The sequence below is a fragment of the Chelonia mydas genome, chromosome 5 (genome assembly GCF_015237465.2).
Source record: "Chelonia mydas isolate rCheMyd1 chromosome 5, rCheMyd1.pri.v2, whole genome shotgun sequence".
Taxonomy (NCBI): Eukaryota; Metazoa; Chordata; order Testudines; family Cheloniidae; genus Chelonia; species Chelonia mydas.
Window position 1 is genome coordinate 65,707,575 of NC_051245.2, and position 24,165 is coordinate 65,731,739.

At 40.8% G+C, this 24,165-nt stretch overlaps 1 protein-coding gene across 1 annotated transcript in view; it reads left to right on the plus strand.

Annotated features, from left to right (window-relative positions):
* The first annotated feature begins 5,418 nt into the window (after positions 1-5,418).
* LOC122465980 overlaps positions 5,419-24,165 on the plus strand; it is a 62,586-nt gene continuing 43,839 nt past the window's right edge. Inside the window, exons 1-2 of the mRNA XM_043547391.1 lie at positions 5,419-5,595; positions 6,586-7,013. Coding sequence (XP_043403326.1) covers positions 5,442-5,595; positions 6,586-7,013 — 582 coding nt within the window. The 5' untranslated portion in view covers positions 5,419-5,441. The remainder of the gene's footprint in view (positions 5,596-6,585; positions 7,014-24,165) is intronic.

The following is a 24,165-nucleotide window of genomic DNA, read 5'->3' on the forward strand; positions in this document are numbered from 1 at the left end:
CCAGGTTAATAAAACATATATTCAGCTTCCACACTGAGGAAGCCACTGCCACCTTGGATTACCTGAAAAGTTTTTTCACTGAGTTTTTTTTACTGCTTTGTACTGTTTGGAAACAGGCATTCTGTGAACTGAAACAGTAAAGGTCAGAGACAATATTCATGATCCAGGAACATGGATCATTTAGAAAAGGGAAAATAAACATTTCCAGCCAAACAGAAAAAAAATTGGTTAAAATAACAGAAGTAAAATGGAGTTACATCTCTTTTTGTAATGACTATCTACAGTAGGCAAGACATTCTGCTGAATTAAAGGTGAAAATGAAAATGAAAAATGTATCCTTATTCATCAACTCTTAGAAAGTACTCAGCTTCTATATAGCCATTCTCTTTTATATTTATATAAATGCCAAGGGTACTAGCAAGAGCAGTTAATCTTACAGGTAGGAATGATAGGACTCTGAATATGTGGGATTTTACAAAATCTATGTATAGTTTGGAGAATAAATTGCAGAGGCTGTATTCTTATAAAGAGAAGAATCTTTGTTTTATGACCTCTGTTTATAGTATAAATTATGATTGATGTTTAATGTCCCTTTATTCACAAAAACTGAAACCAGTTCCAGTGACATATAAGAAACAAGTACTAGAGGAACTCACTCTTTGTAGTACTAGCTCATCTCACCTCACCCTCAGAAAAGCTTGAAATGTATATTTAAGATGATGCATTTCCATATGCTTTAGGACCATGCAATTTTCCCACCAGCCCTACCATCACATCCCTGAAGTCCCTACCTCCCTATCATTTCAGACTTCTCTCTGTCCTCCTCAGTTCAGTGCAGTCAATGTCACCAGTTAGAAATTGCTTTGAAATTGAATTTTTTTTTCAATTTCACCTCTGATGTCTCTTGACATGTGTTCCAGTTATCTTCCCATTTCTCCTCTCTCATCAATCCTTGCCTTTACTTAGTCAATCTTGTCTTCTTCCTGCCGAGTGATGCTAGCAACTCATACCTTTTTCCAGTAGAGATTACATATAGATTATACACTTGAGTTCTACCTACTCTTGACACTTTCAGGAGTTTGTGGCATACTAGCAGGTCAGCCATCTTTGATTTGAAGGAAAAGCCCACTGCCAATACAACAAGTAAAAGGGAATGCAAGAAATATAGTAATACTTACATAATTGAAGACATATATGTAAATGGCAATGCTTTATTTTATAGAAAAATACAACATTTTTCTACTTTCAAAACATTTTAATGCATGTTTCAAAAAAATGAGTAGTGTTCAATTATTAATAATACCACCTAGTGTTAATATAGAGTCCTCTCCAAAGCTCTTAAATATTATGGAAGGACTTAATCACCAAACAAAAAACAAAGTGTCATGAAAAATAGAAAAGAATCATCCCAATTAATGTGTATATTTTCTTATTTAAAGCATTTGTATGCACTGCAGTTGAAATACTTGACCCAAAATCAATATGCATCAGCATTTCCCTATCATAGCATATTAAACACTATATGCTGGGTGTTGGGAACTCAAAGAAATTCACTCCAGAAACATACAGAACCAAGTATAGAAGCTTGGAATGACTGCCAGTATGAGAACCACAGTACCTAGAATCTTGTCTTGCCATCTTATCCTCATCAGTTTCCTCAGACAGCCCATGTGAAAATGATTCAGCTTCATAGCATGCCATCTGTACATTGTCCAAGTTTTGCATGCATACATCAGAACAGTATTTACCTCAGAGCCACTCAAAATGGCTTTCTTATATCAGAGTCATACTTTAAAAAATCCCAAACCCTTTGACCCAGACCTGAGCAGTATCCAAGAAACACACAATGCAACTCAGAGGGGTGGTACAAATGTCCTGATTAGGTTAAGTCTTGATTTTGAGCCATCTGATCCCTGGGTTCCTCTAGTTTATACAGTCTGTCAATGGCACCTCTTCCTATAGATGATCCTCTATTCCCATAAATGTGTGTATGGGTAGGAGACGCATGATATATTAAACCAGTTCTCTGCCTTTGGAAAATCCCCCTATATTGTGGTGGATCTTCTTGTAGTTGGCAATACCAGGTGTAGAGCTTCTTTAGATAATCAACGATCATCTATTGATCAACTGCCCCAGATTGATATCAAAATATCTCTTGCTGATCCCCAAATGCTGACTGAAACTGTGAAAGCTATTGACCTGCTGTCAAATGGGAAAGCACCTGGAGCAGATGCTATACCAGCAGAAGTCTGCAGATCGGAGGCTTGCACATGGCTCTGAAACTGATTGAATTTTTCCAGTCAATGTGGACTCAAGGAACTATACCTTTGGAGTACAAGGATGCATGCATCATCCACTTGTACTAGTGGAAAGGAAACAAGACAATCCTGCAACAACTATCCGAGTGTCTCCTTGTTGTCAATAGCCAACAAAATTCTCGCCAGAATTCTGCTGAATCACCTTGTGCCACACTTTGAACTAAGGCTCCTGGCTTCAGAGTCAGTGTGGCTTCAGGAAAGGACGTGGGACCATAGACATGGTATTTGCAGCTCTTCAACTTCAGGAGAAATGCCAGGAACAGAACTCCAACCTGTATATGACTCATTGACTTGACAAAAGCATTTGATACAGTCAGTAGGAAGGGCCTTTGGAAGATCATGGCAAAATTCAGTTGCCTGGAGAAATTCACCGCAGTGGGTCAGCAATTCCATGATGGCATGCTCGCTTGTATTGTGGACAATGGTGAGTCATCTGAACCATTCTCAGTCACCAATGGAGTCAAGCAGGGCTGTGTGTTGGCCCCAACCCTCTTCAGTATGATGTTCTCTGCTATGTTTAGAGATGCCTTTCATGACTGTGACACCAGGACTGGCATCAGATACAGGACTGATGGCAAGCTCTTCAATTTAAGGGGAATACAGGTGAAGATGAAGATACAGGAAGTGACTGTTCCTGATCTTCTGTTTGCCAATGACTGTTCCCTGCATGCCAAATCTGAGTCTGACATGCAGCAGAGTATGGACTATTTCTCTTCAGCTTGTGACAACAGTTTGATCTGATAATTAACATCAAGAAGACAGAAGTGATTTACCAGCCTGCACCAGGAAAGCTTTACGTAGAGCCTACTATCACAGTGAAAGGCCAAAGCAAGTCTGGTCTTCAGCAGAACACATGCAAATGTGTGAGAGCATAGAGGCATTAGTCAACAAACAAAACTAAAGGTCTAGAAAGCCATCATGTTGCCAACTCTGATGTATGCATGCAAAACCTGGATGATGTACAGATGCCATGTTATGAAGCTGAATCATTTTCACATGGTCTGTCTGAGGAAACTGATGAGGATGAGATGGCAAGACAAGGTTCCAGGTACTAAAGTTCTCATACTGGCAGGCATTCCAAGCATCTATATTCTGTTGATGAAATCACAGATGAGATGGGAAGGCCATGTTACCAGAATGTCAGATGAGCGACTGCCAAAGAAGATCTTTTACAGTCAGCTAAAGTAGAGAAAGCATTTTCAGAGAGGCCAGAAGAAACATTTCAAGGACTCCCTCGAGTTATCCTTGTGGTGTTTCAACATAAACCCAGAGTTTTGGGAAGATATTGCTCATGATCATTCTACCTGGTGAAGTCTCATCCGTATTAGAGCTATAGTCAATGAGCAGAGGAGAACTACTGAGGCAGAGGAGAAGAGCCAGCAGTGTAAATCTCACAACAGCAGCATGTCTGCTGTTAAAATCAGGTAACCTATAGTGGCATCTCTTGTTCAGTGTGCCACAGACCATTCAAAGCTCAAATTGGCCTGACCAGCCACTCATCTGTACACAGAAACTAAACCAACCAGTGATGTCATGGTCATTTTCAAACTGGAAGGATGAACAACAGAGCTGCTTTGTCCTGTCAGCAGTGAGTAAAGCGGTCTTAAGGTAGGCTTTTATGTTTCATGGTGTTCCTTCAGTGGCGTTGGTCTCTAAATACTTTAGTATTTGCATATCAACAACCCAGGAGTATTCTGCTTCCTGTGACTGATTTTTGGAGAATGGTTTAAATTACTTGTCATATTTCTTCTTGATTAATTTAAGAAAACTAGTATACCTTCAACTTCTTTGGCACTAGAGAGAGAAATGTCAAAAGGAGCACCAGCTATTTAAACAGAGCGGCACTGACTGCAAATAATTTAAAATTTCTCTTTGTATGCCCGGAGTGATTCTGAAGTGCTGCCCTGCTTCTCATCTTAGCACATTTTGTGACTCAAAGTGGAACTGTAATGCTCAGTGTTCCTTTTATAACACCCAAACGTCCTTTACTTGTCCTACTTCCTGTATTTACAACAGGTGTTGGGCTTTACCACACATATTTAGCAGGAATGAGGAGGAAGGAAATTTTGGACTTGAGAACAAGCCAAGTTCCGGGGGTTGGCACAGGGACACCGCGGGTGTCAGAGAAGAAGAATCCTCTGCCAGCCAGTCCATAGAGTGGCACTAGAGCTGCACCTTGGCGACAGGTTAACGTATTAGGGAGTAAATGGGGGGAAGCACAGCTCTCTTTCTTCTGCCTAAAGTAGGTGAGCCATTGGTCTCTCTATGCCCAGGGGAGGCTATATAAATCTTGTCCTTCCAGGCTGAGTCTCATCTCATGCCCAGATTAGCAGGTGTCCAGTGCAGGTATTCATTCCAGATGGATCTGATTTCCTGACAAACCAGAATTAGAAGTGGACTTATGCCTGGTCTACACTACGAGTTTATGTCGGATTTAGCAGCATTAAATCCAAATTAACCCTGCACCCGTCCACACAATGAAGCCATTTTTTTGACATAAAGGGCTCTTAAAACCGATTTCTGTACTCCTCCCCAAAGAGGGGATTAGCGCTGAAATCGACATCACCGATTCGAATTAGGGTTAGTGTGGACGCAATTCGAAGGTATTGGCCTCCGGGAGCTATCCCACAGTGCACCATTGTGACCTCTCTGGACAGCACTCTGAACTCGGATGCACTGGCCAGGTGTACAGGAAAAGCCCCGGGAACTTTTGAATATCATTTCCTGTTTGGCCAGGTGAGCTCATCAGCACAGGTAACCATGCAGTCCCAGAATCGAAATAGAGCTCCAGCATGGACCAAACGGGAAGTACTGGATCTGATCTCTGTATGGGGAGAGAAATCCGTGCTATCAGAACTAAGTTTCAAAAGATGAAAAGCCAAAACATTTCAAAAAATCTCAGAGGCCATGAGGGACAGAGGCTACATCAGGGACGCAACACAGTGCCGCATGAAACTTAAGGAGCTCAGACAAGCTTACCAGAAAACCAAAGAATCAAACAGATGCTCCGGGACAGAGCCCCAGACATGCTGCTTCTACGCTGAGCTGCATGCAATTCTAGGGGGGGCCGCCACTACTACCCCACCCCTGTCCGTGGACTCCGAGGATGGGGTACTCTCTGCCATGCCTGAGGATTTTGCAGATGGGGAAGATGAGGAGGAGGAGGACGAGCTTGGGGAGAGCACACAGCAAACCGTTCTCCCTGACAGCCAGGATCTTTTTATCATCCTGGCTGAAATACCCTCGCAACCCAACAAAGCCAGAGAAGGGACCTCTGGTGAGTGTAAATATAATACGTTATAAAAGCAAGCATTTTTTAATGATTAAGTAGCTCTGAGGACTTGGGATGCATTCGTGGCCAGTACTGCTACTGGAAAAGTCTGTTAACGTGTCTGGGGATGGAATGGAAATCCTCCAGTGACATCTCCATGAAGCTCTCCTGGAGGTACTCTAAAAGCCTTTGCAGAAGGTTTCTGGGGAGGGCAGCCTTATTCCGTCCTCCGTGGTAGGACACTTTACCACGCCATGCTAGTAGCAAGTAATCTGGTATCATTGCATGACAAAGCCTGGCAGCGTATGGTCCCGGGTCTTTGCTGACATTCAAGCAACATCCGTTCTTTATCTCTCTGTGTTATCCTCAGGAGAGTGATATCGTTCATGGTAACCTGATTTAAATAGGAGAATTTAATTAAGGGGACATTCAGAGGTGCCCATTCCTACTGGGCTGTTTGCCTGGGGCTGAAAAGAAATCCTCCCCACAGTTAGCCACGCGGTGGCGGTGGCGGGGGGCGGGGGGGGGGGGGCATTGGCGCCGAGCTGTTCGCGTTTGGCTAGCAGGGATTTTCCCTGATACCAGCCAGGCAGTGGAGGGAGGAGAAAAGCGATCATCCCAGAGAATTGGATGGGAGGAGGGGGTTAGTTTGGTTTCTGCTGCTGCACGTTAACAGGAAAACCGCAGCACTGAATGGCCAACTCAACGGGCTTTGCTTGGTATGGGAAAGGAGGGCACCGCTGTTATGAAGGTTGCAGAAGCCGAAAGACTATGGCTTACCATGGCCACCTACAAGCCGAATTCTGTTGCCCGGCCCTGCGTGTGTGATCTCTAACTCCAAAGCAGCAGGCACTCAATATAAGATGCAAAATGCGACCTTGTACCAAAATCCCATGTGCTATGTAATGTGAATAGTGTTGTTCACCATGAAAGAGTATAGTCATTGTTCTGTAAAATATATCTTTTTAAATACTTCACTCCCTTTTTTTCCTCCAGCAGCTGCAAATGTTTCAAGCCTCCCTCCTCCGTCCCAAAGGCTATCTCACATAAGGTGGCGAAAAAAATGCACGTGCAATGAAATGTTCTCTGAGCTCATGCAGTCGTCCGGCACTGACAGAGCTGTGTGGAGGGACACAATAGCAGAGTACAGGACAGTGGCCGATGAATGTGAGGAGAGGTGGCAGCAGGAAGATCAGAGGAGGCATGAGGCAATGCTGGGGCTACTGCGGGATCAAACAGACATGCTCCGGCGTCTGGTGGAGGTTCATGAACACAGCAGGATCACAGACGGCCGCTGCAGCCCTTGCTTAACTGCCCTCCCTCCTCCCCAAGTTCCATCGCCTCCTCACCCAGACGCCCAAGAACGCGGGGTGGGGGAGAGAGGCTCTGGGCACCCAACCACTCCACCCCAGTGGACAGCCCAAGCAACAGAAGGTTTGCATTCAACAAGTTTTAAAGTGGACTTTTCCTTCCCTCCTACCCTCCTCCCACACCCCACCCAGGCTACCTTGTGAGTTATCTCCCTATTTTTATAATCAATTAATAAAGAATACATGTTTTTTAAACGTTAGTGACTTTATTTCCTTTGCAAGCAAGCTGTGATTGAAGGGGGGAGGGCGGGTGGCTTACAGGGAATTTAGAGGCAACCAAGGGGGTGGGTTTTCATCAAGGAGAAACAAACAGAAGTGTCACCCAGTACCCTGGCCAGTCATGAAACGGTTTTCAAAGCTTCTCTGATGGGCACCGCTTCCTGCTGTGCTCTTCTAACTGCCCTGGTGTCTGGCGGCGTGTATTCGGCGGCCAGGCGATTTGCATCAACTTCCCACCCCGCCATAAACGTCTCCCCCTTACTCTCACAGAGATTGTGGAGCACACAGCAAGCAGCAATAACAATGGGAATATTGGTTTCGCTGAGGTCTGAGCGAGTCAGTAAACTGCGCCAGTGACCCTTTAAATGTCCAAATGCAAACTCTACCACCATTCTGCACTTGCTCAGCCTATAGTTGAACTGCTCCTTACTACTGTCCAGGGTGCCTGTGTACGGCTTCATGAGCCAGGGCATTAAGGGGTAGGCTGGGTCCCCAAGGATAACTATAGGCATTTCAACATCCCCAACAGTTATTTTCTGGTCTGGGAAGTAAATCCCTTCCTGCATTGTCATCTCCTGGCTGCTCATTAAAAGATGGTGCAGTAGGACTACAGGTAGGACTGAATCGCCATGGGAGGAAACTTAAAAGGGTAATGACCTGGCTGAGTCACTCCCATGTTTGCCCAGGCACTCCTGACCTCATCGAGGTTGGTTAAAAGAGTACCCTGGAATACATCGACGACGGCTACCAGTCATACTGCACTGTCTGCTGCCAAAAAGCAATAAGCTGCTGCTGTGTAGCAATGCAGTACAGCGTCTGCCAGCACCCAGGAGGCATACGGTGACAGCTGAGCGGTCTCCATGTTTGCCATGGTATGGCATCTGCACAGGTAACCCAGGAAAAAAGGCGTGAAACGATTGTCTGCCGTTGCTTTCACAGAGGGAGGGAGGGAGGGATGGGGGGCCTGACGATATGTACCCAGAACCACCTGCGACAATGTTTTAGCCCCATCAGGCATTGGGATTTCTACCCAGAATTCAAATGGGCGGCGGAGACTGCGGGAACTGTGGGATAGCTACCCACAGTGCAACACTCCGGAAGTCGACGGTTGCCGCGGTACTATGGACGCACTTCGCTGACTACATGCACTTAGAGCATTTGTGTGGGGACACACACAATCGACTGTATAAAAACGTTTTCTACAAAACCGACTTCTATAAGTTCGACCTAATTTCATAGTGTAGACAAGGCCTTACAGAGGAAAGCTTCTCCTAAAAAGCTAGAGCTCCTAATACCTGGTACTGTGAAGAGACAAGACCTTTTCCTCAGTCCCTTAACCCGCATACAGGGAAGAGTGGTGGGAATCCTAGCAATTGGCTAGGACCAGCTAGAGAAGGGTGGTGAGATGATGACAGCACTCCATCAGGTGGAAATGATTAAAAAAGGTATAAGGACCTGTGCTGTCTGAGGCCTGGTCTACACTATGGGGTTAGGTCAAATTTAGCCGCGTTAGGTCGATTTAAAAATGACTGGTCCACACAACCAACCCTGTTCCATCGACCTAACATGCTCTTAAAATCAACTTCTGCGCTCCTCCCTGGTGAGGGGAGTAGCACTAAAATTGACCCTGCTGGGTCAAATTTGGGGTAGCTTTGACACAAATCGATAGTATTGGCCTCTGGGAGCTATCCCAGAATGCTCCGTTGTGACTGCTCTGGACAGCACTTTGAACTCTGATGCACTAACCAGGTACACAGGAAAAGCCCTGGGAACTTTTGAATTTCATTTCTTGTTTGGTCAGCGTGGCGAACTCAACAGCACAGGTGACCATGCAGTCCCCTCAGAATCGCAAACGAGCTCCAGCATGGAGCGAATGGGAGACACTGGATCTGATTGCTGTATGGGGAGAATCATCTGTGCAGGCTGAACTCCAATCAAAAAGAAGAAATGCAAATATATTTGCCAAAATCTCACAGGGCATGTTGGACAGAGGCTACAACAGGGACACACAGCAGTGCCACGTGAAAGTCAAGGAGCGCAGGCAAGCCTACCAAAAGACAAAGGAGGCAAATGGTCACCTCGGGTCAGAGCCCCATACATACCGCTTCTATGCTCAGCTGCATGGCATTCTACCCGGGGGGGACCCTACCACTACCCCACCACTGTCCGTGGACACCTGCAAGGGGGGAGTCTCACGCAACAGGGAGGAGGATTTGGGGGATGAGGAAGAGGAGGAAGAGGAGAAGGAGAATGCACAGCAGGCAAGCAGTGAATCTATTCTCCCCATCAGCCAGGACCTTTTCATCACCCTGGAGCCAATGCCCTCCCAAGGCGGGATCCCCAACCCTGAAGCTGGAGAAGGCACCTCTGGTAAGTGCACATTTGTAACTACGGTACAGGATTTAAAAGCAATTGTGTTTAATGTTTGATTTGCCCTGAAGAATTGGGATGTTCTCCTGGAGGTACTCTGAAAGCCTTTGCAGAAGGTTTCTTGGGAAGACTGCCTGATTTTGTCCTCCATGGTAGGACACTTTACCACACCAAGCCAGTAGCAAGTAGTCTGGAATCATTGCAGCAAAAAGCATGGCAGCAAAAGGTTCTGGGTTTTGGTCACATTCAAGCAACATTTGGTCTATATTTTTCTGTGTTAGGCTCAGGAGAGTGATATCATTCATGGTCACCTGGTTGAAATAGGGGAATCTTTGTAAGGGAACAGTAAAAGAACACTATTCATGCTGGGCTGTTTGCGTTTGGCTAAAAGGGATCATCCCAGAGAATAGCCACACAGCAATGGGGAGGGATGAAAGGATCACCCCGGAGAATAGCCACGCAGTGGGGTGGGGGTGGGTATATGCTGCACATCCACCCGAAAACCACAGCCCCTCCTTTTAAATGTGAAACCCAACCCATTGCTTGCTCTGGGAAAGGAGGACGCTGCAGTTTGAAAACATTCCAACATGTTATGAAGGTGTAAGAAGCCAACCCCACGTACCAAAAGGCTTACCATGGCTGACTAGAAACTGAATTCTGTTACCCAGCAGCGTGTGATGTGTCACCATACCGGCAGGCGCTCAATATAAAAGGCCCCCGGGGATTTTTGGTACTGGATTTTTGAAGGGTCACATGCCATCATAGGCAGTGCCATCATACCACCCCCTCCATAAACTTATCAAGCTCAGTATTGAAGCCAGTTAGTTTTTTTTTTCCCCACTGCTTCTCTTGGCTGTTCCAGAACTTCACTCCTCTGAAGTTTAGAAACTTTCACCTAATTTCAGGCCTAAACTTGTAGATGGCAAGTTCCCAAATGAGTTAAGCTAATAAAGTTGCAGCATAATTAAACCACATCCTTTGTGTCTTGTCTTTCTTCCCACATATCTGGGACAACAATGTAATAGTATGATTTACTAATCCAAACCCCTGTTTATATTAATTCACTCAGAGGTCTGTCAGTATTTATAAAAATGGGATCTATAGTGAACAGGCTATATACATTGCTCCATGTGCTAGCTGTATATTTCTGTGCTTAAAATGGTACATGGTGCTGCCATCACTGTGCAGTGGCAAATTGTGAGTTTTCAGTTGCATGCAACATGTACAGCTGTGGCCACCTTTCTCTTTCATGACATTAATTTTCCTTTGAATTTGTCACTGAATCTTCACTTTGTTTCAGTGCACTGGAGACATGAAATTTGTAAAAAAGTTTTATATCTAGGACCACAAAAATAGAGAGAGAAGAAAAAGAAATCACTAAGAATATAAATGGGAAAGTAATTTAGGATCAGTGACTCAATATGAGACATGGTTGATTTATTTTAATATTGCAGTAATTCTGTACAATAGGAACTCAAACCACACAATACACTACTATCTCTCTTTGCTTTCATCTTATTTTATGGTAAGGAGATAAATGATTTGTTTCATCAGTTTAACTTTCATGAAGTAATGAAATGAAATTAGAAGGGGCTTTTTTGGGGGTGTGAGGAGGGAGTTAAGCCTACTTTCACTCTCCCACCCTCTGCTTTCTTATTTTCCTCTCCATTCCTTTCACCTGCTAACAATTCTTTTTTTATATCTTGATTCTACTGCTATTTCCCTTTCCTCCTTCTACTCCTTCTTGCTACTCTCAGTCTATCTTCTTACCCATTGTTAACTATACATGGGGGGGGGCTGTAATATCACCATTAAACACGGCATCAGACTACATCCAATAATTGCACAGTTGAAGAGAGAAAACAGAAATTGAACTGAACCAAACACATCCATCACCTCTACCTAGCCTTTGGGGAACATTGGCTCTGGATCTAGAGCGAAACATTGCAGCTCCCTTGACTTGATGATGGCTTGAGGCAAACCTTCTGAATCTGAACATATTAAAACTTGTTGGGAATTCAGATCTAGATCTTAACTTCAGAGCTCTCTAGAGCTAAAACTAGGTGTGTCTTCTTCCTTTGATGCAAGTGTACTGCTTTCATTAGCTCCCAGGGGAATTAGATGCACATTTCAGGAGTTGATACATCTCTCTCTGTTTGCCCTATCCCTTTTAATAATTGCTGTACTTGTTCACAACCACAAACTAACCCTCTTTTCCAACAAAGGTACGTGACAGCCAATCACAGAAACTTTAGAAATATCCAAACATGTATAATTCATGACAATTAAAGCACTAGCAATAGGGAACACTACTCTCCATTTTAAATAATGGCCAATTTTTAATTGTATTATATTCTTTTCAGTAAGAACATCTAATTAAGGCATTTGTTAAAGTTGTGTAATGTTAAGCTAACAGGGAGAGTCTAATGGAGTTCTATTGGAATTTTTCCATTAAATTAACCTTATGGATTTTTAATGGATGTCTTAATTAGCTGTTGTTATTAACAGGGATGATGCACATATAAAAATCAGGCCCAATGTGTGCAGAATGCCTCATTAGCACTCACTGAGGGACGTTGACAAAAATGCCTCACTCTACCTAATGCATAGAAGCTGACTTCCTTTTACACAGACATAAACACACAAAGATACACACACAAAAAAACAGCATTTCCTTTTTTAAAAAACTGCTTACAGATATTGGTCCAATATCTGTTGTCATTTATACCAATGCAACCTCATTAAAGTTAATGAGGTCGCATGAGCATATGAAGTGGCAAATAACTCAGCACCGGATTTTTGCACAGTTCTGCCCTTATCTTTTCCTTCCCCTTCTCTAATTAGGACAAGCAGTGCAAGTGGTAGTGATCTAAAATAATAGAAAAATAATGTGTTCATCATTCTTTGGGTTTCTGTTCTAGTTGTACCATTACTGCATGGCTATATACTCACTACATGGGTTACAACAGGCAACAGCGACCTGACTGAAAACCTACTACCCTGTTTCAGAGTAGCAGCCGTGTTAGTCTGTATTCGCAAAAAGAAAAGGAGGACTTGTGGCACCTTAGAGACTAACAAATTTATTGTTAGTCTCTAAGGTGCCACAAGTCCTCCTTTTCTTTCTACTACCCTGTGTGCAGAATCCATTCTTTACAAACACCAATGGCTGTAACTACAGTCTATTTGTAAATCTAGTGCTTCAGTTGTTCCAGACTATATCTTTCAACTGGGTCCAGATTTTTAAAAGTATTTAGGGGCCTAGTACATTTTTCAAAAGCACCTAGGTGCATAAATCTCATTAAAGTTAATGGATGTTAGGTTCCTAAGCATTTTTGAAAATTTAACTAGGCATTTATCGGAATCTTTATGTGGTTCCAGGTCTCTTTCTGGTTAACTTCTTGGAACTGTGGTCCCTTACTGCCTCACTGATAGAACTACCTAGAGCAGTGACTGACTGTCTCACACCTCCAGGCATCAGTTTTCTTACATTTAATAGTGGTGAGTATTCCGTGCATTCGGAAAGAAGTGCTGGTAAAGTATTGCCAGTTGAGAGGATCTATCTGTGGAATGAACTTTCAGAGAAGGTCAGGTTAATTCAATTTGGTCCTCTTTAGGGGTCGCTACTACATTTATATGATAACACTTCTCCAAAATAACCCAAATGGCAATCACATCATCCACTCCTGTTGCCCTCCTACCATCTCCCCATAAAAAAATAAAATCAACTTCTTAAAGTTTAGTATGCATGTAAGAACACCCCTGCCTGGCCAGAGGTCACTCTGAGGTACCCTGCCACTGTCTCTACTGCTTCAGGGGATTCTTAAACTCCACAACCCCAATCCAAGGGAAATTTAAACACTGCCATCTGGGGTCAACTTTATTCAGTCCTCTGGCTACACTGGCCCTCCAGGCCCTAACTCCAGTTCAGTGTCTCTCTTTCCCCTTGGTAGGGAGTTCCCAGCCGTCCTTCCCAGAGCTGGATCCCAATTCAGTCACACACCCAGATTTTGCCTGGCTGGAGCTCAGCCTTCCAGCTCTGTCTTCCAATTCCCATGGTCACAGGTCCTTTCCTTACTCTGTGGTCTTTGCCATATCTTCCTCTCTTCTGCAACTTCCTGCTATTCTTATAAAGGATGCTTGTCCTCCATTACCTGGCCTTTATTTCCTTCACTTATGGAGATGAGTTGAACTTACCACAGCCCATCTTCCCTTAGGGGGCCAATCACACTGTGAGAATGTGCGTAAGTGTTTTTAGGATCAAGTCCTATAAATTAGCCAATAAATCACAGCAATTGTGAAGCTTGTTTCTGAACTCCCATACTCTCAGGCAAATCCCAGAACCCTGGTGAATGAATGACTGTTGCAGCATGTCAAGCAGGTTATCAAGTTCAGACTATTTTGGACCAAGAGGAAAGCAAAATTAGACCAGATTGACTGCAAAGTTCAGAGACATCCTGACATGACCCCTTCTCTTACCATAACTGCACTTTAATTACAAATGGAAAATGGTGTTTTCATAATATAGAGAATTCTCTATAGAGAAAATGTACTCTGGCCCTGATTCAGAAAGGTACATAACCACATGTATAACTTGAATCGTGGAAGCAGTTCCACTGAAGAGAAATACCCCTGGACTGTGAAAGATGGGGGTTTTCTTTATTCTTTTATCAGGTCCAAACTCATCAAGTTTCAGTCACTGAAAGATTTAACTGGTTAAGTACATTGTTAGATTAGTTATGTCTTTAATGCAGGCTGTAATCCAAAGGCCCATTAAATTCATTTTTCATATTATAACAATTCAAATACTGTAGGAATGTAATCTTTTTGTATCATCATTTAATTTTAGACAATTATATTTAATGTTAATATAAATAAAAATACTGCACTGATGGTTTGGAAAATGAAGATTGCCTCGAGTTGTTTGTTCTCTACAATAAAGTGGGGGGGCACTCTTCAGGGGTAATCGATAGGCAGACCCTGGGTCAAATCTGGACTGCCAGATGGTTTTGAATGGAAGGCGAAATCTTTTTATTTACGTATGATTGTCATTTTTGTTATTATTTTGGTATTTTCTATGGAGTCTGGACCTTGACTATACCATGACCAAGAAGTTTGGACCTTAACAAAAAATAATTGATTACCCCTGCTTTAAGTTGTTCTTGTTCCCTTATATTGATACATGACACAACTTTTGTTAGCAATCTTGCTTAGAACTTTTACTGAAATCAGGATGGGACTTTGGCCAACAAGAATTTAACTTAGCATTTCCCATTAGGAAATATGCCTGAGTTTTGATCTCTTCATAATCACTTTAATATGTAAACCAATGATTTCCATCTTTAATGGTTTGGCAAGAAAGATTAGGCAGACTCATTTAGGGAATATTATCCTTTCAAGAATGCACACTAGTGCCAAGTCATTAAATTTTCAAGCTAGTTATCCCACTCCAATGTAATATTTTAAGTATTCCTTTATGTTTAAATATTTCATATGGTATGGAGGACTAAAACCATGGAACTATAAAACAAATATAAAAAATAAAAAAGTGGTCCTTTAATATATGAATTTTGGGAAAGTTTGTATTTAAGTAGAGGTTGAGTAGATGTCACCTGAGAGATATTAAAAAGTGATAATCTGTTACTGTATATAAAAATACAGTACTATTGTACTATTAATAAATCAATATGTAATAATATTGAGCATCGCTAATAGCAGCCAGAAAGGATTCACCAACAAGTGGAGATCAATCTCCTTTAAAAGCCATTCAAAACTATTCAGATCACCTGCTGCAACTATAATTTCAAAAGAGAAAGAAATTCTGCCTGCAGTTCTAATACAGGATTTGATTCTGCTCTCATTGAATTTAGTGGCAAAGGATCCATTGAGTCAAACTGAGCATCTACGAATAAGAGTATATTTCCTAAAATCCTATTACTATAACTTTGTTATTTACTTTATACAATCATTCAGTTAACAAAAGTAAAGCAAGTGCTGAAAGTGCTTATTATGTTAAAATAGCTATATTTTGTCAATTCTAACCAAAATGCTCTCAGTGGATACTTAACGAAATTTCCAAAAGCATCCTGTTCTCTCACTACCCAATAAAACACAAAAACAATTTAGCACTGATAGTGAGTAACAATTGTTCAAACAAAAGCCAATTTTCATTCCAAAGTATATAAACACTTGGGCTGAAATTCTAGCCCCATTGAAGTCAATGGCAAAATTCCCATTGACTTCAATGGGGCAGGGATTTTACATATGAAGTCTTAAAGCTGTGTTGTGGCTCTTGCTGCCATAGGGGTCATGTGAAGCTGTATTTCTCCAGTGGCACTTGATGGAGTCACTCCACTTCTAGTGCTGATGCAGTCAATATTCCTCCATGGACATGTGACTCTTACACTTTCTTTTCTGGAGGTGCATCCAGGTTATGACAAGCAGTCCATCCATTGACTGCAGGCCATCCCCCTTCAGCCATACCCCTTTGGGGGGATGCAATATCTCAGTTCACACTAACACATCCATTTTCCACTCCGGGAGTGCTAGTGTCAGCATTCTTCCTAAACCTTCTCCCCACTCTTCAGCCCCCAGGATGGGGCAGAAAAAAATTAACCCTTACAATAACACTTTCTCCAAGAGTTAATGTAAAGGGAGAGTAGCAGAGGTCCCCTCCCTCAGCTTTTCAGCTTTTAGCAGAGGGAATGCTCCCCTCACATCTCTCTCTCTCTCTCTCTCTCTCCAGGTTGGGTGAACATTACTCACCCAGAGTTCCCTGTTTTCCATGACTGGTGGGTGAGGATTTACTATGCAGGAGAATCTGAAGCAAGTAGCCAGTGCTTGACTGAGGCACTTCTGGGCTCCAAGACCCAGATCCTCAAAAGTACTTACGCTCCTATCTTCCACTGATTTCAGTGGAAGAGAGGAACCTAAATATCTTTGATGACATGGACCCAAAATGTCCCAGTAATAAGTGGAGCAGGAGCAGCAGCTGATGGGAACATAAGACCTACCTGTCCCCGATCCACCTTCTCCTTTTTAAGACTCCTATCCTGCAAAGCATTTAAGCCTGTGCTTCACTTAACGCTCACAAATAGTTCTGATGACTCAATGGGTCAATTTGCATATTAAAATTAAGTGCATGCTTAAGTCCTTTGTTGGATAGAGGCCTGAAAGAAGATCTGTCTCCTGGCCATCCTAGCCATGGCAGCAGGGGAAGAAGGAGACCTGCCATCAGGATAGAGGAGGTTGACGAATGATTAATACAAAACAGATTTTTATGAAAACTCTACCTTTAGAAATGTTTTTACATTCTAAATGTCAATAAATTTCATTGGGTATTTCCATATTTTCTGAGGATGCTCTGGATGGCTATTTTTATTTGTTATTATATCAATACAGATCCTCCATCCTGGTCAGGTGTAGGTGAAAGCATCTATAGAAATGTGGTGGGAAGTGTTAGCAGCATATCTAGAGCTGCACACAAGAAGCTATTTACAGTGCACAACAAGAAGCAGTTTTATTCGTCCTGTATAACCCAGAAACAAGGCTGCATGTTCTTGAGCATGATCTACTGGCAGCTTATCTATCAACTAATTTTTTGCATGTTACGGATGTACCTCTTTTGCTGAGCGCTCTGGTAACAAGAAGCACCAGCCATGTGCCCCTCCTGACCTCTGCATGCACACATGTGCACGTTTGTTTGGAACACAAATTCCTTTTAGACACATTTTTTTTCTCTTGACCCTATCTCGAATACTTCAAGGCAATCCTTCACCACAAATGATGGAAAGCAACATCAACACATGACCTTGAGGGCTGTGATGACAGCCACCAAAATGGATCTGTTTTTATTCATTTTAACCAATATTCAGATGGGATGTAATATGTAGAGAGAGAAGAAAAGTTCCATTTCTTACTTTAAATTATCAGTTTGTCAGCACATACAACAGGTGTGTTTTCTGACTAATGTCTCAGACCCTCGCCCAGCTATTTTAATGTATTCAGTGGGAGTTTGAGATTTCATGGCTGTTCTCTGTAAAATTATAAAGCATCATATATCATATATTCCTACCGACCTTTGATATGCCTACATATTAGGCATAAGGAGCCATTTGGTAGGTAATTCTATGAAGCAGAGGGGTCTTCTTTTGTACTTTCCTCCAAAAATCACATATGTTCAGTGTAGAAAAAGTAGTTTTTCCGTTCACTTGACCATATTAGTATGCAGTATTTTTGTAGCCATGTAGGTCCCAGGTTATTAGAGAGACAAGGTCAGTGAGGTAATATCTTTTATTAGACCAGCTTCTGTTGATGAGAAAGCCAGTCATCTTCTGTACAATACTGTGTCCTATTGCTCATTTACAGAGAAAACTGAGACAGAAAAGTCAACACTTGAGAATGAATATAATATGGATTAGCTAGCACCAATTTAAAATGGAAAAATGACTGTGTAATGGATATATATATATAATAATAACTCAGAATAACCTCTCATAACATATGTGTCATTTTTTCCTCAAATGAGTCAAAGAACTGTGGTTTAGACCACAGTAGATTTTCCCTTTGGATCTATTTTTGAGGCATTATGTTTCCCTAATTCCTACGAGTTCAGTCCAATCACAGAAGGGTATGTGTGTATATTGGATAAATACAAATATTACATTATGAGCACTCTAGAAATAGATTTCTTTGTCAGATTAATTGGCATGTGTTAGCATGTATATTACCCAACAGTTTGTCTAATCTATATAAATCCTTTTCGTTTGGTTTATTTACATAGTATGAGTAAGTACAAATTAGTTTACAAGATAAACACAAGATATTAAAATCTTCTGCTTATCTACTTATAAAATTTGCCCTTTTCTAAAATCAAGAAAACAGCCATTTCAGGTTATGTTTGAAAATGTTTGTCTTTTGTAGAAATATAATTATTCATGTGTTAACCAGATGTGCTGGTATTCCCAAACCTGCAAATCACTAATTTGATAGGGACCGCATTTCATTTATAGACAGTAATCTAGAAATCAAATCTGTTGTTCACTCTTCACAAATCAAAACTGCTCTCTTATATAAGGTTATCAGGATGGGAGAGCCTGGTGGAATGTGAGACTTTGCAAACCTCCAACTATTTGGGGGATATCTCAGAGATTCTTTTCCTGTGATTTAAATTAATATTTTATGATGGTGTTTGAATTTAAAATAACAACATTGTTTATAGTTCAAGGAAAGACACTTTTTTTATCAGGACTAAAACATTCCCAGGAGTGGATGTTCTAAATATTCTACATATACAATATTTACTGTATTTTTGCATTAGACTATTTCTCTCCCCTTCTCTGATTTTCCTTTTCATACAGTCTTTCTCTGTTTGCTTTATTTTTGAATCTGTCCACTCTCTTTTCATAATTTATCATACTATTCCCTCCCCCATGGAATTATTACTCTAGTCCAGCCTTGCTCCTTTTCACAGTGGAATGCAATCCAAAAAATATTCAAACTGGAGCCAAACTTTACCATCCACAACATTCTAATGGGTTTAAAATTAGGCAAAGTGCATTTGTCCATCTCTAATTGTTATAGCTGTTATATACTCAGAAATTAAAATGAAATAGCAGGCTTACTTTTGTTGGACAAAGTTTCCATAGTCCATGCACTGATGCTATCTCGTCTCATTGTGGATGACGAACTGCTCAGAACATTTCTGAGGCAAGATTTTTCTGTCATTAGCATGTAGTAAATTTGATTCCTACACATCCTTTATCACTAAGCTCATTCTTGTATCCTTATAATACAGGCAGCATAAAAGTTTTCTGTAGATTTCAACATTCCACTCCCGTGCTATGCAAAAGAAATAATGAAACATTGACTATATGAGGTCTGAGGATACAATTTTGGTTGGCCTGCACGTATTACTATTATTCATTTTAGTATTTCCCCTGTAGTTATAAAGTACCTTTTAAAGAACCAAAGAACCCCAGAGTACTTTACAAATTATATATTATACATTACAAGAATCACCTCCTACTACCCGTGGAAATGCATCTACCTGTGAAAATGAATATAATGGAAGTATGCAGTGCACAATAGCTCTACTACAGTTTAAGAAGGTATAATGTAAGTCCTCAAACTGGAATATAGTCTGGGTACTGGAGTTAACACCCATATTCTAACAAAAAATGTCAAGGACTCTAATGGCCACCATGACAAACCTACAAGATGCATATGTTTGCTATATAGGGAGATATCAAGTCTTAAGAGAGATCTCATGTCCTCATAAAATCTTGTAATGGGGTAGCACTTCATTAGCAGATTTAGGTGTGCAAGGAATGCAAGATCTGGTCCCAAGTGTCCATACGTCAAAGATTCACTGCCACACAGTCCAATTAACCTACCAGACAATTAACCACCTAGACACTGGAGCAGGAAATACTGCAAGTGATTCAACTACATTTCATAGATGGAAAATCCATCTGAATGTAGGAAAGCCTTCAGTGGAGTACTGTAGCAGAAGCAAGATACAACTTCCTGAGAGTTAAGCCATACAGCACATTTTGAAATAGCAAGTGCTGACAGCATTCCCAGAAGAACACATTTACACAGACTTCTGAAATATTTTCAAAGCAGAAGAAAAACAAATAAAAAGTACAGCATGAGCAGCAGGTTTCCTGTATTAAACCCCACAATAGCCCATGTTCAATTCCCAGCCCCCCCACAGACTTCTTGTGTGATCTTGGACAAGTCAGCTCCTCTGTGATTCTGTTCTCCATTGGTAACATCGGGTTAATAGTTGTGGTACTGGGAAATGTGCTTTTAAGGACTGAACTTCCCAGACAAAGAGTCTGGGCAGAGTGCTGTGAAGCTCTTTTTGTTATGCACCACAAGTTGGAACTGTACATAGAATAAATCAGATTTCTTTGAAGCACTTAAACACTGAGTAATCACTAAATACCACATGGTATCAGAAGTAAAAAGAAATTAAGAAAATATCCTGAGTGTAAGAATGGAGCACCACCAGAGATTAAATTCTCTGGAAATGTGGAAAACAACAGGAGGAAGTTCAAACAGCTTTGTATCTGCAAGCAATGGGTGCCAGTAAAGACGAAGACAGTCAGAAGGTAGCCTTATTTTTGACAATGGCTGATTCTGAAGCTCTTTGTTTGTTTAATAGTTTTCAGTTAACTCAGGCAGAGGAAACTTAATATGAAACTGTATTAAGAAATTTGAGGAGCACAGCACTTCACACAAAAATGAGATAAGAGTACCAAAGAAAAGTGAAAGTATAGCGGCATTTGTGATTAGACCTAGGCAAAACTTTTTGGCTGAACCTTTTTTGTTGTCGTTGTTGACAAAACTATAGATTCAGGTCGTCCAGAACCTTTCATGAACTCCTGTGTATTTTGGGAAATTGTTTTAGTTGAAACAAAAAAAGAAAAATGTTTTGGAAATGTTGAAACAAATCATTTTGACATAATCAAAATGAATCATTTCAATAAAGGTAAAGATAAGCAAACAAACATGCAAGATCTGTGTAATGGAAATAACATAGTTGGGAAAGAAGTTAATACAACAAAATGTACAGGTAGATCTCAGTAAATCTTAATAAAGAGTATGAGAAATTGAAGACGTTAATTAAAGAGGACCTACTCCTGAAGTACTATGACAGTGAGTGAAAAACTAAATTGTCCAAGGATGAATCTTACAACAGTATGGTCAAAAGTGGAGACCAGTAGTTTATGCATCATGGGCTCTGTATTAATTAATTTTGATTGAATAAATGGGCTCAAAAGTCAAAGGTGTTAACCTGCCTTTGTTGCTGTACAACATTAATGGTTTTAAACAAGGTTCAGGGTTTTTGAATACAGAGACCTCAGTCTGCTTAATAGCATGGCAATCACACCTTAAAAATTGTTTTAATCTTTTATTAAAGATACAGAAAAGGGGGAAACAGGTAAAGCATTTCAAAAATAAAGTGTTAAATAAGGCTTTTTTTAACAATATATCTTCCTCCCTTTACCTTTGGAGAGATTTTAGAAGGAAAAAGCCTGTTTGACAATCTTTTAGATAATATAAAAGATGGTAATAACTGTCCTGATTGGGGGAGACAGAGAAAAAGTTAACTGAGATGGGCTGAAGCTGTTGTTGTTGTTTCTCGCTGAAGTCTAATCCCATTTTCGAAAAGACAAACAAGACAAACACATGCCTAAGAGGAGAGAAAAGAGCAGCAGAGACAGAAAATTGCAATGTTTCTCTGTGGTGTTGATTCTCATTTGCAACCTCATTGCAGCAGAAACACAGGCATAGCAGATGGTCTTGTCACCAACTCCAAGACCTGACAAACTTGCACCATCACTCAACTGTTTAGGACATTGATTTGTAATTGCCTATTTCTAGTCTCAGGCTGACAACAGTGTTGCAAAATATACAGTCTTGGCCAACTAAACCAGATTTTCATTAGACAGAAGGCAAAAAAAAAAAAGGAGAAGGATAGGAAAGAGAAGAAATAAAATGGGAAAGGAAAGTGACACATGGAGAGGTTTGACAGCAGGAACCAAAGTCTCAAATTCCAGATGGTATTTGGGATTTAGTTGGAGCCAGTGGAGACAGCAATGTCATCTGGGTCTAGGTTGACCAGATGTCCTGATTTTATAGGGGCAGTCCCGATATTCAGGGCTGTGTCTTATATAGGTGCCTTTTACCCTCCACCCCCATCCTGATTTTTCACACTTGCTGTCTGATCACCCTATCTGGGTCCCACTCTCTGGCCCAAACTGGTCAGGAAACCTCTCAGCATCAGGATGACAACAAAGGCCCAACAGTGTCATAGTGGATCCCAGGGTCCCAAGATATGGTGGGAGCATAATGGTGAAGCTTGCTCCTTCTGGTTCACCCATTTACCAGCAGGCAGTAGTTAAGAGATTGCCTGCAGGCAATTTTCCCTACAAAAAGTATTTTCTTTTAAGGAGCCCAAAAGGTAATGATGGGTGGAATAGCATATCTTCTCATTGTTTTTTTCTACCAATTAGACCTAATTTCTGACACACCAATTTTGGTTCACTGATTTCCATTCACACACTTCTCTTGTTACCAGGCATGAGTTTAATACAATCCTTGAACTGTATTAGTATGCCTTTTGGTCAGGACTAATTCAGTCTTTTTGTCTCTCCTTTGTACCATTTCCCATCAACATTTCTGTTGTAGGTCATTGTGATATTTTATGAACTTTCACTCAGGTCTCCCAATTGATCTCACAATTAGGGTAAATCTGTAGGCCTAATTACTACAATAGTGATAACAAAACTGAGTGTCAATATGAGGGAACAGTAGGCTTTGGCCTTGGTCCATGGATGTAAAAAGTTTCATGTCTTTATTTATGGGAGACCAGTGTTCTTTGAAACTGACAATAAACCATTTATTGCCACTGCCAAAAGGTGCCAGGCAAACACTCTGCTGAGAATACAGATATTTTTTCACCTACAAATGTATGATTTGCAAATTGAATACGAACCTAGGAGAGACTTGGTAGTTACAGACACACTGTCTAGAGCATTTAACAAAAGTATAGTGTATCTGAATCCAAAGCTACATTTTGTACATGTCAATCTGATCAACAACAACAGTAATAAAAAAAACCCTGTCCAACCTCAGATAAAATATGGTCTGTGATTGCCAGAACTACTGCTCAGGATGAAACAGAAAGTAATTAAGGCTATTAGCACAAGCTGTCTGGGATAGCATATTCCCATCCACTATTATCAATGTAAGGTGGAGCTCTTAGTACTAAATATGATTTTGTTTGAAGGCACCAGAATGGTTATTGTTAAAGTGTTACAGAAAATTAAGTTTAAAAGATTACATGAAGGTCATTTAGGGATTGGAAATGCCAAGAGAAGGACCAGAGACATTTCATTATGGCCTCAAATGAACAGTGACACTGAAGAAGCTTTTAAGGTTTGTCACATATGCCAAAAATACAGGCCAAGTCATGCAAAAGAGCCCATATTGGTGGCACAGGAAAAACTGATCCCCTAGAATAAAGTAGGCATAGATTTGTTTATGCTGGCTGGAAAAAAACTATTTTTTACTGTTATTCCTGTAGTTGGATCATGCTACCAAACTTGTATTATAAATGGTGGTGTATGGAGGTTTGTTTTGGTTTGTTTTTTTGTTTTTCCCTCTGAAATTAAACCCGTCCTGGCATAAATTCTCTTCATTATATTTTTATTTGTGTATAATAATCATCTTCTAGGTTTCTTTATTGTTATATATCCTTCTTGCTCCTAAGACACTATTTCATTCATGCACTAGCTACTTTTGCTCCATTTTTATGTAACGAGGAATCTGTTTAATTGTCCATAGTAATTTTAAATATAGTGGCTAAATACACCATTCACCTGTGCTTTTGATTAGTTTCTAAAATTAGCATCAAGACATAAATCAGCAACAATTCTTTTTACTGGAAACAGATGATAAATAGCAGAAAGAAACAATGAACACATCTATTATAAACAAAGATCTATAAATTATAACTAATCTATTGAAACAAATTTATGAATTCTGCAGTACACAAAGTTTGTCAAGAACCAATTATTTGTAATTGGTTCCACACAGAACTGTAAAA